Source organism: Oncorhynchus mykiss, chromosome 26 (genome assembly GCF_057628025.1).
Source record: "Oncorhynchus mykiss isolate SJ-2025 chromosome 26, ASM5762802v1, whole genome shotgun sequence".
Taxonomy (NCBI): domain Eukaryota; kingdom Metazoa; phylum Chordata; class Actinopteri; order Salmoniformes; family Salmonidae; genus Oncorhynchus; species Oncorhynchus mykiss.
In genome coordinates, this window is record NC_143047.1 from 15,597,467 (window position 1) to 15,613,188 (window position 15,722).

The 15,722-nt window shown below is 41.1% G+C and overlaps 2 protein-coding genes across 22 annotated transcripts; both read left to right on the forward strand.

Annotated features, from left to right (window-relative positions):
* The first annotated feature begins 522 nt into the window (after positions 1-522).
* On the forward strand, positions 523-6,098 carry LOC149971384 (ubiquitin-like protein 7). 11 transcript variants are annotated; one of them, XM_090222231.1, is made up of 11 exons: positions 523-905; positions 1,226-1,400; positions 1,490-1,609; positions 1,738-1,820; positions 3,609-3,693; positions 3,791-3,848; positions 3,994-4,127; positions 4,367-4,416; positions 4,499-4,675; positions 4,785-4,898; positions 5,226-6,098. In XM_090222231.1, exons 1-11 carry the CDS (start codon positions 798-800, stop codon positions 5,364-5,366), a joined length of 1,245 nt encoding a protein of 414 aa, XP_090078357.1. In that variant the 5' UTR covers positions 523-797; the 3' UTR covers positions 5,367-6,098. The 11 variants fall into 11 exon arrangements, with proteins under 11 accessions (XP_090078357.1, XP_090078358.1, XP_090078355.1 ...); XM_090222232.1 differs by having other exon boundaries at positions 524-905; positions 4,788-4,898; XM_090222229.1 differs by having other exon boundaries at positions 612-905; positions 1,220-1,400.
* Positions 6,099-9,430: 3,332 nt separating this feature from the next.
* On the forward strand, positions 9,431-15,081 carry LOC110506453 (ubiquitin-like protein 7). Of its 11 annotated transcripts, none has more exons than XM_021586067.3 (11): positions 9,431-9,813; positions 10,134-10,308; positions 10,398-10,517; positions 10,646-10,728; positions 12,517-12,601; positions 12,699-12,756; positions 12,902-13,035; positions 13,275-13,324; positions 13,407-13,583; positions 13,693-13,806; positions 14,134-15,006. In XM_021586067.3, the coding sequence occupies exons 1-11, from the start codon at positions 9,706-9,708 to the stop codon at positions 14,272-14,274; spliced, it is 1,245 nt and encodes a 414-aa protein (XP_021441742.3). In that variant the 5' UTR covers positions 9,431-9,705; the 3' UTR covers positions 14,275-15,006. The 11 variants fall into 11 exon arrangements, with proteins under 11 accessions (XP_021441742.3, XP_090078366.1, XP_021441741.3 ...); XM_090222240.1 differs by having other exon boundaries at positions 9,432-9,813; positions 13,696-13,806; positions 14,134-15,081; XM_021586066.3 differs by having other exon boundaries at positions 9,520-9,813; positions 10,128-10,308; positions 13,696-13,806; positions 14,134-15,081.
* The last annotated feature ends 641 nt before the right edge of the window (positions 15,082-15,722 follow it).

Consider the following 15,722-nt stretch of genomic DNA (forward strand, 5'->3'; position numbering starts at 1 on the left):
CTATTATGTTTTGTACATCTCAAATTCTTCATACACAACTTTATCATTTGGAATATACTAAGGCTAATAATAATACGTGTGATACCTTGATTACACATTTCTGTCTGATGAAGGGTCATATACTTTGATGAAAATAACAAACTGGATAGGCAATGGTGTTGTATGAACTAGATGCCATTGTTGAACTGGACGTTTGCAATAAATGTCATTAAAACAAAGAGAGTTGGTTTTACACTTACACTGCTATGTGACCAATACAATTTGATTTGATATGACTTTGATTTGATGGGCTCTGCTGAACTCAGCTGTGTGAGAAATAATCCTGTATCCAAATAATGAACCCTTCTGCACCTAAATCCTGTCTGACTCCTGATGCTTCGCACCCCCCTGACAAAACATTGGAGTCCAATACCTTACAAATTGTTATTTTCGTTTTCAATATCACATGTAATTGTTAGGTCCTAACAACAACAAGGAACATTTTTATTTCAAATTATGTTTTGATTAAAGTCGTTCAGTTTTTTATACGTTCAGTTTTTTTGCTTCATCTTGGGGGAAAAATGACTCCAGCTGGTAAAAATCATGTAAAATATGTTGGTAGTTTGAGGGTTAAAATAATTTGATGATGACACAGAAAAGTTGGAAAGTAGTCTCTGCGGCACAATAACTGACCAAATGTGCAACAAGCGGTGACGAGTATCTTGAAATTGCTGTAGAAAAGGTAATTTGGTTAGAATTGCTACATCTACGTTGCAGTTGTTACATTTTGCTTCAGCAAGGACCGTGATAGCAAATAAATGATACATTATTACCATAATGTATATTCCATGACTTCCGCCTTGGTCAGCGTGATTGTGGACCACGTGACTAAACACGGACTAAACATCGTTTCAACAAAGCAAATCGTGAGTCTGCAGTACAATTTTTCATTGAGTTTCATGTGTCATTGGTGGATTTAATGCGTTTTAGTTGCTGCCATACAAACGGTATTTTTGAAAACGTCATCTTAACGGTCTTTACTTGCTAAAAATGTTAATGCCTAATGTTAGTGGCATTATAGCTAGCCTGCTAGCTTAGTGGCTAATAGCTAACGGTAACGTTAGCTGTGCATATCAGAAGATTAAACATCTAACGTTACTTTTCCAAACTTTAGCTAGTTTTAGATTCGTGAATGTGGTGCTGTTGCCAATGTAGATTGTCGTAACTTGTTCCTGTCTAGCAACAGCTTATGATGTCGGGGTGGCACCTGTCATTGAAGCTGGTGGATCAGCCCAAATCCACCTTCCACTTCCCCGAGACTATGCCTGGAGACGTGTCTCCCGGCGGGTACCGAGTCTCTACTCTGAAACAACTCGTTTCGGCACAGCTCCCGGATTTCCTACCGGACCCCGAACTCATAGGTTTACATTACATAAGCGAACAACTCACATGTTAGCTAACTTATTTACGATTTGCTTCTGATGTTTTTTTTATTTATGTAATATGTCAGAGCTGGTACACTGTGGTCGCAAGTTGAAGGATGACCTGTCTTTAGACTCCTGTGGGATCCAGCCTGGATCCACCCTGCACATCCTCAAAAGGACCTGGCCTGAACCAGACATCAATCCAGGTGGGTTTTGACAGACCAACTCTAACCCGCTTAGAAGCGCCATGTCACTAGACATTTCCATTTATAAGGTTACTTCTGCAAAGAACCATAGTAATTTATCTCTCCTGTCTTTCTCCCTTTGTCTGTAGAGCCAGTGAACAGGACGACTGCAGCCAGGGAGTTCCGTGTGCTGCAGGCAGCCCTCCACTCCAACTCCACCTACAGAGACTCGGTAATAACATTGTTATGGTGTTGAGAATGAAAATGTAGAAGGATGTCTTTATCAGAAATCCTATTATATCAGTTACAGTGGGGTCCAAAATGATTGACAACCTTGATAAAGATTAGCAATAAGGAATGTATAAAATACACTGAACAAAAATATAAACACAACATGTAAAGTGTTGGTCCCGTGTTTCATGAGCTGAAATAAAAGAGCCCAGAAATGTTCCATGTGCACAAAAAGCTTAATTCTCTCAAGTTTTGTGCACACATTTGTTTTCATCCCTGTTAGTGAGCATTTCTCCTTTGCCAAGATAATCTGTCCTCCTGACAGGGGTGGCATATTAAGAAGCTGATTAAACAGCATGATCATAACACAGGTGCACCTTGTGCGGTGGACAATAAAAGCCCACTCTAAAATGTGCAGTTTTGTCACACAACACAATCCCACAGATGTCTCAAGTTTTGAGGGAGCATGCAATTGGCATACTGACTGCAGGTATGTCCACCAGAACTGTTGCTATAGAATTTAATGTTGATTTCTCTACCATCAACCTCCTCAATGTCTTTTTAGAGAATTTGGCAGTATGTCCAACTGGCCTCACAACTGCAGACCATGTGTATGGCGTAGTGTGGGCAGGCAGTTTGTCAACATTGTGAACAGAGGGCCCCATGGTGGCGTTGGGTTATGCTATGGGCAGGCATTCGCTACGGACAACAAACACAATTGCATTTTATCGATGGCAATTTGAATGCACAGAGAAACCATGGTGAGATCCTGAGGCCCATTGTCGTGCCAATTATGGTGGTCACACCAGATACTGACTGGTTTTCTGAGCCAAGCCCCAACCTTTTTTTAAGGTATCTGAGTCCGACATAAACATATCTTTATTCCCAGTCATATGAAATCCATAGATTTAGAGCCCAATGAGTTTATTTCAATTGACTGATTTCCTTATGTGAACTGTAACTCAGTAAAATCTTTGAAATTGTTTCGTGTTGGGTTTATATTTTTGTTCAGTAGAAATAATTCAAATACTGAGCTATATTTTATGCTCAAAAGAATGGGAAAGTTATCTTATTTTATACTAATACAATTGGCCAAAGAAAGATACTTTGTTTAATTAGTAGTACTACTCAAAAAGGTAGTGGTGAAGAATTGACACCCCTAAAAATTATTATAAATGAAGTAGTCAAAGGTGTAGTATTTGGTTCCATATTCCTAGCTCACAATGACTACATCAAGCTTGTAACTATACAAACGTGTTGGATGCATTTACTGTTTGTTTTGGTTGTGTTTCAGATGATTTTGTGCCCAATTGAAATGAAGGGTAAATACTGTATTGTCATTGTGGAGTCACTTTTTAGTTGTAAATATGAATATAATATGTTTCTAAACACTTGTACATTAATGTGAATTATACCAGGATTACGGATAACCCTGAATGAATTGTGAATAATTATGAGTGACAAAGTTACATAGTGTCAAAGATCCTACCTCCAAAACATGCTAACCTCTCACCATTACCAATAACAGGGGAGGTTAGCATGTCTTGGGGGTAAGATCTTTGACTCTGTAAATCTGTCATCATTATTCATGACTGTTACTTGTTAAATAAAAATATATTTATCTGGGCAATTGTTTTAGTATAAAACAATTATAATTTCCCAATTTTTATTTAGCATACACTAGCTCAGTATTTTAATGATTTATCTTATACAGTCATTATTGCTCTTCTTTATCAAGGGTGTCAATCATTTCGAACCCCACAGTATATTACTTAATTTGCTTTCCCAGGTGTTTAAGATGCTGACTAATAAGGAGTCTCTAGATCAGATCATTGTGGCCACGCCAGGGCTTAGATCTGACCCGGTAGCGCTAGGCAAGTACTGATTAGCCCTGCCCGTTATGACATAACATAATCCTAACCATGTCACCAAGGAGGTTATCTCTTACAATGCTGCTTCTGAATCTTGCAGGAGTGCTCCAAGACAAAGATCTATTTGTGCAATTCACAGACCCTAACATGCTGGATGTGTAAGTGTTTTTGTTCCATATACTGTAGAATGACTTTGTCATGCCATGTTGTGAATGAGTAAGTTAGACTGTGGATTTGTGACATTAGGGATAATAAGTATATCAAGTATACTTAATAATAAGTATTAAACGTTTTGCCTTGTAGGTTGATCAGTTCTCACCCAGCCCTGGTCAATGCCATCATCCTGGTCCTCCACTCAGTGGCTGGCAGCATGCCTGCTCAGTCCAGCGCCGGCTCCTCCCGCAACGTCTCCTCCAGCTCCTACAGTGACATGCCAGGTGAGCATCACACTGGTGGAAACTACAGGGTGGTGTTCAATAGGTTAGACTGTAGAAAAATGGTTTGCAACGAAAAACAAAAATCTGTTCTTATTGGACAAGGTTCAGGTAGCACCTCCCTGTTTCATTCTTTTTCAAAACGTTTAGTCCCTACTGAACACGACCCAGTGATGGCCACATCGGTCTGTCACTCACCATCACTAAGACTGGAACATGTATGACGTTTGTCTTGTCTGCAGGAGGGTTTATGTTTGAGGGCATGTCTGATGACGATGAAGATTTCCAATCGGTGAGTCAATCTAGCTGAATTGAGATTAAAAATGTAAATATAGACGGAGTATAGCCAACATCATTGCTATGTGTGTAACTAGAGCAATCAGGCAGGACCATCTAACCGAACCGGGGGCCCAGCAGGAATGCGGCCAGTGTCCCTTGGCCATAGTGGAGCTACAGGCCCTCGACCCATAACACAGAGTGAGCTGGCCACTGCCCTGGCCCTGGCCAGTACTCCTGAGAGCAGTGCTGTTACTCCCACTGCAGGGGCGCAGGTAAAGAATGTCCCATCATGCTCCCTCAACACACAAACGCACTCCTCTACCAGTGACACAGAGCAGACACTTGCCCTTCTAACTGCGTGCCCTTTGTTCTGTGTTGCAGCAGGACACCTCATCTGGAGTGCCTCCCACGCCAGCAGGGACTCCTGTCAGCAATGACCTTTTCAGCCAGGCACTGCAGCAGGCTCTGCAGGCCTCCAGCATGTCCTCTCTGCAGGTCAGTCTCTTTTCCTTTCCTCTTCTCCTCTCTACTCTCTCATTCTCTCCTTTCCCTCTCCTCCTTTCCTCTCACTCTCTCCTCTCAATGTGCTACATGAGCCACGAGGACAGACCAGATCCACATGTCTCAACCTTTTTAAAGGACAACACTGAGGATAGAAGCTGTGCTCTTAATCATACTGCCTGGAGCAATGGCACTCGCTGCGTTTCTATTTGGTCTCTCTCTAGCTGGAGTAATGACGGCCTAAGCTTCAATGCCTCTGACTGTGTGTTTTAGTCTGTTTGCCAGTAGTTTTAAGGGTAGCTTTGTTCTACTGTCTTATAGGGGCGTTGGCAGTCCCAGCTGCAGCAGCTGAGAGACATGGGGATCCAGGATGAGGAGCTGATGTTACGGGCGCTCCAGGCTACAGAGGGGGACATCCAGTCAGCTCTGGAGCTCATCTTCGCTGGAGGGCCAGGACTCTGAGCCAAGCCAGGGCCCTGAGAGAGGAGAGTGCATGGGGAAACGTCTCTACACAGACCCAAGCTGATGCTCTGGTCATTCTGCCATTAGGCTGTGATATGAGAGAGAGGAGACTGCAGGGGGAAACGTCTCTACACAGACCCAAGCTGATGGCTCTGGTCATTCTGCCATTAGGCTGTGATATGGACACTTATATGGACACACTGCTTCAGACATGAAGACCTCATTACTACTCCTCTACCCTTTCATACACAGCCTAAATGGAACAACCTTTAAATGAGTTAGTCAGATTCAGGGGTAGATAAGGTACATGTTTATCTTTATTACAAGTCAAAAACAAAAATAATAAATGTTTTGCCAGCCATTTTTAAAGGAGGTTTGTTGCTAGCCCCTGAAGGCTTTAAACTCATCGCTGTGTGAATATATACATAATGAAAGAGGGTTGTGTTCTACCAGAAATCTTCATTTTGTTTCAGACACTAGCATTGACTCAGATCTGCTATAAAATATGCCTTGGAAGAAAGCAGTGTTGAGATTACCCCTAGAGTCTAATTGTGATTCATACAGTTGTACACTAGGTGGCAATGTCTAACCTCTTACTATAGTTCCTTTGCGATTCCATTCAATAGAGAAATCAGGAGTAGAAATTTGACAAATATGGCTAGCTGATGTTTGAACTGATTCTGAAACTGGTTCAGTTTGGCTGCCATATCAATAAACACATACATAATGTAATAGTTGTTTGAGAGTAAATGTAAATACCAGTATTAGACTATTTTAGTGGTTTGATTAAAATATAGGCTTCAAGCTAATTTAAATAAATAATGATGCACCATAGCAATTGACTTACTGTAGGCTTATTAGACAGTATATCGGTCTTCTTTGTTTGATAGATCACGTTAAAAGCATTGCAGTAATGGTAGAGGATTGTTGAATAGAAATGGTTTATTCTGCTGGTCGTTGCCATGTCAGACCTATCCTCTTAACTGCAGCATCACATCCTCAAACCTCCAACAATATACTGTCACAACATCCAGGGAAGTTGCCATGGAGACTCATTTATCTGATTCAGATGGGGATATGTAATCACATTGCACATCTTCACAGTTTGCTGTCATTGCACTACGTTTAGGTTACACACATTCTTTCGCTTTATTTTCTCCACTCGGAGGACAACGCAAAGACGCTTTCCTCGTCTGCCCCCTGACATCAAAATGGAGGTGAAAGAAGGTGCTGTCCAGACAGATTTGTTCAGTCACACTATACACCTGTGGCTGTATAGTGACCTCTCTCTCCCTTCTGTCCATGCAGACAGGCTTGTGTGGGACCTAGGAGGATGAGGGTGAAAATAGGGTGTCTTCTTCAAAAATGAAGGAGACGCATCAGAGAGAAAGTGAGAGACGGAAGCTAACAGAACGAAATGGGGATAAACCTACCTGAATGTATCCAATGAAAACTGTTGTTTGCAACTGTTTGGACGACTACTGGTTACACCCTAGATCAGCTAGATGCAGGCAAGAGTGTGGAAGGCGGTATTGAATGTGTCACTGTCACCTTGATTACTCTAATTTGTCTCTCGGCCTGTGCACCTACGTTATAAACTTCCATTCATAGGCTAGGTTGTAGCAACCTCACAATGGGTATAGGGAAAATTTGAATTTAACCTCTCTTGGGTAGGGGGCAATATTTTGACAACCGGATGAAAAGCGTGCCCAAAGTAAACTGCTTGTTACTCAGGCCCAGAAGCTAGGATGTGCATATAGATTTGGATAGAAAACAGTCTAAAGTTTCTAAAACTGCTAAAATAATGTCTATGAGTATAACAGAACTGATTTGGCAGGCGAATCAATGAGGACAAACCATCCAGGGGAATTTTTTTTTGAGGTCATAGGATTTTCCAATAGTTTTCTATGGGATACCCTTATTATTAGGAACCTGGTTGCAGCTCATATGGCTTCCACTAGATGTCAATAGTCTTTAGAAATTGTTTGATGTTTTTCTTTTGAGAAATGAAGAAGTAGTCCTATTCATTGTAAGTGTCACTCCAGGTAGACTCTACTGTTTTGGTGAACAGGAGCGTTCTCCACGTTGTTTTTATCCGGTATTAGAAACAGTTTATTCCGTCTTAAATTGTATCGATTATTTAGGGTACCTGAGGTTTTAGGGTACCTGAGGTTGGATTAGGAACGTTGTTTGAAATGTTTGGACCAAGTTTACAGGTAAGATTATTTTAGATACTTTGTAGGCATGTTGGGTGAGTTGAAACCAGTGTATTTCTGAATCAAACGCTCCAAATAAATTGACATTTTTGGGGGGACATAAAGAAGAACATTATCGAACAAAAGGCCCATTTGTAATGTTTCTGGGACATTTTGGAGTGCCAACAGAAGATCTTCAAAGGTAAGGCATTAATTATATCGCTATTTCTGACTTTTGTGTCGCACCTACCTGGTTGAAAAATTATTTTCATGTGTTTGTATGCGGGACGCTATCCTCAGATAATCGCATGGTGTACTTTCGCCGTAAAGCCTTTTTGAAATCTGACACAGCGTCTGGATTAACAAGAAATCAAGCTTTATTTTGATGTATAACATATAGATTTTCAAGAATGTTAAATATTTGAATTGAGTATTTTTAAATTTCGCGCTCTGCAATTTCACCGGATGTTGGCCAGGTAGGAAGCTAACATCCTATAGCTAAACTATAAATTGACTGAATGGTTGTTCCAATTTATTGTGGGTGGGGGGGGGGGGGGGGGGGGGGGGGGGGGGGGATGTCTAGCTAAGTGCTTTGGTAAAATGTGATAAACAAAAACCGCCATTGGGACATTAACTTATTGAGACTTACATCGAAGTTACTTAACAGTGTATGTATTGTTAATGAGTGTCTTAAACAAGTCTATTGTCTTTTGTTCGAATAAGATGCAGTAGTAGCCGTATATCCAATCATGCGGCGTTTCGGCTTCATTCACTCCAGCTGTTGCTTACATCTGCAAGCACAACGAAATGTTCGTGGCTCATTCTCAAAATTCTCAGAAAATCGAAACGACGCGTTATTACATGGTTACTACACCACGTTTCATATAATTTTCTTTGACGAATGTAAATAAAAAAATGATGTAAAAACTTACCATGTTTGGGGAACGCAACTTATGAATCACCAACCATCCAGCGTCAGTGATTTGTTACACAAAATCGCATATGATGTTATTCGATTGAGTTTTTTATACCCTCTTTGGGATTTCCTGACAAAATAAGCGCTAATAGTGTTCCCTTGAACCCTTTTGACTTGACAAAGTAATAGTTCGGCTACAGGAATTGAAAAACCTTACATTCAGGAGGATTCATTCGATTCTAAGAAACCACTCCCATACGGTGCTTTGTCCCGTATGATGTCACCCGTACGAGAAAAGTGTTTGCCCCCCGACCCCCACCGCTGGGTAATGTTAACCCTTTATTTTGTGATTTAATCTTTATTTAACCCTTTATGTTGAAGGCAAGCATACAGTATATTAAACACATGTGGTGCTTATCAATTTACTTATTCTATTATGTTTTGTACATCTCAAATTCTTCATACACAACTTTATCATTTGGAATATACTAAGGCTAATAATAATACGTGTGATACCTTGATTACACATTTCTGTCTGATGAAGGGTCATATACTTTGATGAAAATAACAAACTGGATAGGCAATGGTGTTGTATGAACTAGATGCCATTGTTGAACTGGACGTTTGCAATAAATGTCATTAAAACAAAGAGAGTTGGTTTTACACTTACACTGCTATGTGACCAATACAATTTGATTTGATATGACTTTGATTTGATGGGCTCTGCTGAACTCAGCTGTGTGAGAAATAATCCTGTATCCAAATAATGAACCCTTCTGCACCTAAATCCTGTCTGACTCCTGATGCTTCGCACCCCCCTGACAAAACATTGGAGTCCAATACCTTACAAATTGTTATTTTCGTTTTCAATATCACATGTAATTGTTAGGTCCTAACAACAACAAGGAACATTTTTATTTCAAATTATGTTTTGATTAAAGTCGTTCAGTTTTTTATACGTTCAGTTTTTTTGCTTCATCTTGGGGGAAAAATGACTCCAGCTGGTAAAAATCATGTAAAATATGTTGGTAGTTTGAGGGTTAAAATAATTTGATGATGACACAGAAAAGTTGGAAAGTAGTCTCTGCGGCACAATAACTGACCAAATGTGCAACAAGCGGTGACGAGTATCTTGAAATTGCTGTAGAAAAGGTAATTTGGTTAGAATTGCTACATCTACGTTGCAGTTGTTACATTTTGCTTCAGCAAGGACCGTGATAGCAAATAAATGATACATTATTACCATAATGTATATTCCATGACTTCCGCCTTGGTCAGCGTGATTGTGGACCACGTGACTAAACACGGACTAAACATCGTTTCAACAAAGCAAATCGTGAGTCTGCAGTACAATTTTTCATTGAGTTTCATGTGTCATTGGTGGATTTAATGCGTTTTAGTTGCTGCCATACAAACGGTATTTTTGAAAACGTCATCTTAACGGTCTTTACTTGCTAAAAATGTTAATGCCTAATGTTAGTGGCATTATAGCTAGCCTGCTAGCTTAGTGGCTAATAGCTAACGGTAACGTTAGCTGTGCATATCAGAAGATTAAACATCTAACGTTACTTTTCCAAACTTTAGCTAGTTTTAGATTCGTGAATGTGGTGCTGTTGCCAATGTAGATTGTCGTAACTTGTTCCTGTCTAGCAACAGCTTATGATGTCGGGGTGGCACCTGTCATTGAAGCTGGTGGATCAGCCCAAATCCACCTTCCACTTCCCCGAGACTATGCCTGGAGACGTGTCTCCCGGCGGGTACCGAGTCTCTACTCTGAAACAACTCGTTTCGGCACAGCTCCCGGATTTCCTACCGGACCCCGAACTCATAGGTTTACATTACATAAGCGAACAACTCACATGTTAGCTAACTTATTTACGATTTGCTTCTGATGTTTTTTTTATTTATGTAATATGTCAGAGCTGGTACACTGTGGTCGCAAGTTGAAGGATGACCTGTCTTTAGACTCCTGTGGGATCCAGCCTGGATCCACCCTGCACATCCTCAAAAGGACCTGGCCTGAACCAGACATCAATCCAGGTGGGTTTTGACAGACCAACTCTAACCCGCTTAGAAGCGCCATGTCACTAGACATTTCCATTTATAAGGTTACTTCTGCAAAGAACCATAGTAATTTATCTCTCCTGTCTTTCTCCCTTTGTCTGTAGAGCCAGTGAACAGGACGACTGCAGCCAGGGAGTTCCGTGTGCTGCAGGCAGCCCTCCACTCCAACTCCACCTACAGAGACTCGGTAATAACATTGTTATGGTGTTGAGAATGAAAATGTAGAAGGATGTCTTTATCAGAAATCCTATTATATCAGTTACAGTGGGGTCCAAAATGATTGACAACCTTGATAAAGATTAGCAATAAGGAATGTATAAAATACACTGAACAAAAATATAAACACAACATGTAAAGTGTTGGTCCCGTGTTTCATGAGCTGAAATAAAAGAGCCCAGAAATGTTCCATGTGCACAAAAAGCTTAATTCTCTCAAGTTTTGTGCACACATTTGTTTTCATCCCTGTTAGTGAGCATTTCTCCTTTGCCAAGATAATCTGTCCTCCTGACAGGGGTGGCATATTAAGAAGCTGATTAAACAGCATGATCATAACACAGGTGCACCTTGTGCGGTGGACAATAAAAGCCCACTCTAAAATGTGCAGTTTTGTCACACAACACAATCCCACAGATGTCTCAAGTTTTGAGGGAGCATGCAATTGGCATACTGACTGCAGGTATGTCCACCAGAACTGTTGCTATAGAATTTAATGTTGATTTCTCTACCATCAACCTCCTCAATGTCTTTTTAGAGAATTTGGCAGTATGTCCAACTGGCCTCACAACTGCAGACCATGTGTATGGCGTAGTGTGGGCAGGCAGTTTGTCAACATTGTGAACAGAGGGCCCCATGGTGGCGTTGGGTTATGCTATGGGCAGGCATTCGCTACGGACAACAAACACAATTGCATTTTATCGATGGCAATTTGAATGCACAGAGAAACCATGGTGAGATCCTGAGGCCCATTGTCGTGCCAATTATGGTGGTCACACTAGATACTGACTGGTTTTCTGAGCCAAGCCCCAACCTTTTTTTAAGGTATCTGAGTCCGACATAAACATATCTTTATTCCCAGTCATATGAAATCCATAGATTTAGAGCCCAATGAGTTTATTTCAATTGACTGATTTCCTTATGTGAACTGTAACTCAGTAAAATCTTTGAAATTGTTTCGTGTTGGGTTTATATTTTTGTTCAGTAGAAATAATTCAAATACTGAGCTATATTTTATGCTCAAAAGAATGGGAAAGTTATCTTATTTTATACTAATACAATTGGCCAAAGAAAGATACTTTGTTTAATTAGTAGTACTACTCAAAAAGGTAGTGGTGAAGAATTGACACCCCTAAAAATTATTATAAATGAAGTAGTCAAAGGTGTAGTATTTGGTTCCATATTCCTAGCTCACAATGACTACATCAAGCTTGTAACTATACAAACGTGTTGGATGCATTTACTGTTTGTTTTGGTTGTGTTTCAGATGATTTTGTGCCCAATTGAAATGAAGGGTAAATACTGTATTGTCATTGTGGAGTCACTTTTTAGTTGTAAATATGAATATAATATGTTTCTAAACACTTGTACATTAATGTGAATTATACCAGGATTACGGATAACCCTGAATGAATTGTGAATAATTATGAGTGACAAAGTTACATAGTGTCAAAGATCCTACCTCCAAAACATGCTAACCTCTCACCATTACCAATAACAGGGGAGGTTAGCATGTCTTGGGGGTAAGATCTTTGACTCTGTAAATCTGTCATCATTATTCATGACTGTTACTTGTTAAATAAAAATATATTTATCTGGGCAATTGTTTTAGTATAAAACAATTATAATTTCCCAATTTTTATTTAGCATACACTAGCTCAGTATTTTAATGATTTATCTTATACAGTCATTATTGCTCTTCTTTATCAAGGGTGTCAATCATTTCGAACCCCACAGTATATTACTTAATTTGCTTTCCCAGGTGTTTAAGATGCTGACTAATAAGGAGTCTCTAGATCAGATCATTGTGGCCACGCCAGGGCTTAGATCTGACCCGGTAGCGCTAGGCAAGTACTGATTAGCCCTGCCCGTTATGACATAACATAATCCTAACCATGTCACCAAGGAGGTTATCTCTTACAATGCTGCTTCTGAATCTTGCAGGAGTGCTCCAAGACAAAGATCTATTTGTGCAATTCACAGACCCTAACATGCTGGATGTGTAAGTGTTTTTGTTCCATATACTGTAGAATGACTTTGTCATGCCATGTTGTGAATGAGTAAGTTAGACTGTGGATTTGTGACATTAGGGATAATAAGTATATCAAGTATACTTAATAATAAGTATTAAACGTTTTGCCTTGTAGGTTGATCAGTTCTCACCCAGCCCTGGTCAATGCCATCATCCTGGTCCTCCACTCAGTGGCTGGCAGCATGCCTGCTCAGTCCAGCGCCGGCTCCTCCCGCAACGTCTCCTCCAGCTCCTACAGTGACATGCCAGGTGAGCATCACACTGGTGGAAACTACAGGGTGGTGTTCAATAGGTTAGACTGTAGAAAAATGGTTTGCAACGAAAAACAAAAATCTGTTCTTATTGGACAAGGTTCAGGTAGCACCTCCCTGTTTCATTCTTTTTCAAAACGTTTAGTCCCTACTGAACACGACCCAGTGATGGCCACATCGGTCTGTCACTCACCATCACTAAGACTGGAACATGTATGACGTTTGTCTTGTCTGCAGGAGGGTTTATGTTTGAGGGCATGTCTGATGACGATGAAGATTTCCAATCGGTGAGTCAATCTAGCTGAATTGAGATTAAAAATGTAAATATAGACGGAGTATAGCCAACATCATTGCTATGTGTGTAACTAGAGCAATCAGGCAGGACCATCTAACCGAACCGGGGGCCCAGCAGGAATGCGGCCAGTGTCCCTTGGCCATAGTGGAGCTACAGGCCCTCGACCCATAACACAGAGTGAGCTGGCCACTGCCCTGGCCCTGGCCAGTACTCCTGAGAGCAGTGCTGTTACTCCCACTGCAGGGGCGCAGGTAAAGAATGTCCCATCATGCTCCCTCAACACACAAACGCACTCCTCTACCAGTGACACAGAGCAGACACTTGCCCTTCTAACTGCGTGCCCTTTGTTCTGTGTTGCAGCAGGACACCTCATCTGGAGTGCCTCCCACGCCAGCAGGGACTCCTGTCAGCAATGACCTTTTCAGCCAGGCACTGCAGCAGGCTCTGCAGGCCTCCAGCATGTCCTCTCTGCAGGTCAGTCTCTTTTCCTTTCCTCTTCTCCTCTCTACTCTCTCATTCTCTCCTTTCCCTCTCCTCCTTTCCTCTCACTCTCTCCTCTCAATGTGCTACATGAGCCACGAGGACAGACCAGATCCACATGTCTCAACCTTTTTAAAGGACAACACTGAGGATAGAAGCTGTGCTCTTAATCATACTGCCTGGAGCAATGGCACTCGCTGCGTTTCTATTTGGTCTCTCTCTAGCTGGAGTAATGACGGCCTAAGCTTCAATGCCTCTGACTGTGTGTTTTAGTCTGTTTGCCAGTAGTTTTAAGGGTAGCTTTGTTCTACTGTCTTATAGGGGCGTTGGCAGTCCCAGCTGCAGCAGCTGAGAGACATGGGGATCCAGGATGAGGAGCTGATGTTACGGGCGCTCCAGGCTACAGAGGGGGACATCCAGTCAGCTCTGGAGCTCATCTTCGCTGGAGGGCCAGGACTCTGAGCCAAGCCAGGGCCCTGAGAGAGGAGAGTGCATGGGGAAACGTCTCTACACAGACCCAAGCTGATGCTCTGGTCATTCTGCCATTAGGCTGTGATATGAGAGAGAGGAGACTGCAGGGGGAAACGTCTCTACACAGACCCAAGCTGATGGCTCTGGTCATTCTGCCATTAGGCTGTGATATGGACACTTATATGGACACACTGCTTCAGACATGAAGACCTCATTACTACTCCTCTACCCTTTCATACACAGCCTAAATGGAACAACCTTTAAATGAGTTAGTCAGATTCAGGGGTAGATAAGGTACATGTTTATCTTTATTACAAGTCAAAAACAAAAATAATAAATGTTTTGCCAGCCATTTTTAAAGGAGGTTTGTTGCTAGCCCCTGAAGGCTTTAAACTCATCGCTGTGTGAATATATACATAATGAAAGAGGGTTGTGTTCTACCAGAAATCTTCATTTTGTTTCAGACACTAGCATTGACTCAGATCTGCTATAAAATATGCCTTGGAAGAAAGCAGTGTTGAGATTACCCCTAGAGTCTAATTGTGATTCATACAGTTGTACACTAGGTGGCAATGTCTAACCTCTTACTATAGTTCCTTTGCGATTCCATTCAATAGAGAAATCAGGAGTAGAAATTTGACAAATATGGCTAGCTGATGTTTGAACTGATTCTGAAACTGGTTCAGTTTGGCTGCCATATCAATAAACACATACATAATGTAATAGTTGTTTGAGAGTAAATGTAAATACCAGTATTAGACTATTTTAGTGGTTTGATTAAAATATAGGCTCATCCAACATGTATGAGATTTATTACATTTTTACTCTTTTAACAGCTGACATTATGCAAACATTGTACTGCAGAAGGATAACCTTGTATCCATTCTAAGTACCATTCATTCAGATGTTATTGTGTCTGAGCTGAACACGGTCGCTAAGAGCAAATGGCTTTTCTCAATATTCAAATGGGCTTGCTCTTTAAACAACCAGACCCATTTTGTGTGCTGCTTTGTCTCATTGTCTCCCATTGGGGTGCTGTGGAAGAAGAGGACAAATTGTGTGCCCAGCTCACCCTACCATTCTCAATCTTCAGTAATTGCCCTGCTTAGTTTTATAAGTGCGTCTTGTTGAATGGGGCCTTTCATGAGCACAGCACCCAAACAGTGCTTTGTGTCTTTCTGTCCCCATTACCATTTTATATGCAGGCCGTGCACACCTGCAGGCAATTTCCCTGTGAATATCTCTTACAGTTTCAAAGTGAGGTCTCTCGCTGGACTCTTCAGAACTTATTCAAATGATGTCGAGTCTTCAATTGGTTAATACAACGCCTTTCAAGCTAATTTAAATAAATAATGATGCACCATAGCAATTGACTTACTGTAGGCTTATTAGACAGTATATCGGTCTTCTTTGTTTGATAGATCACGTTAAAAGCATTG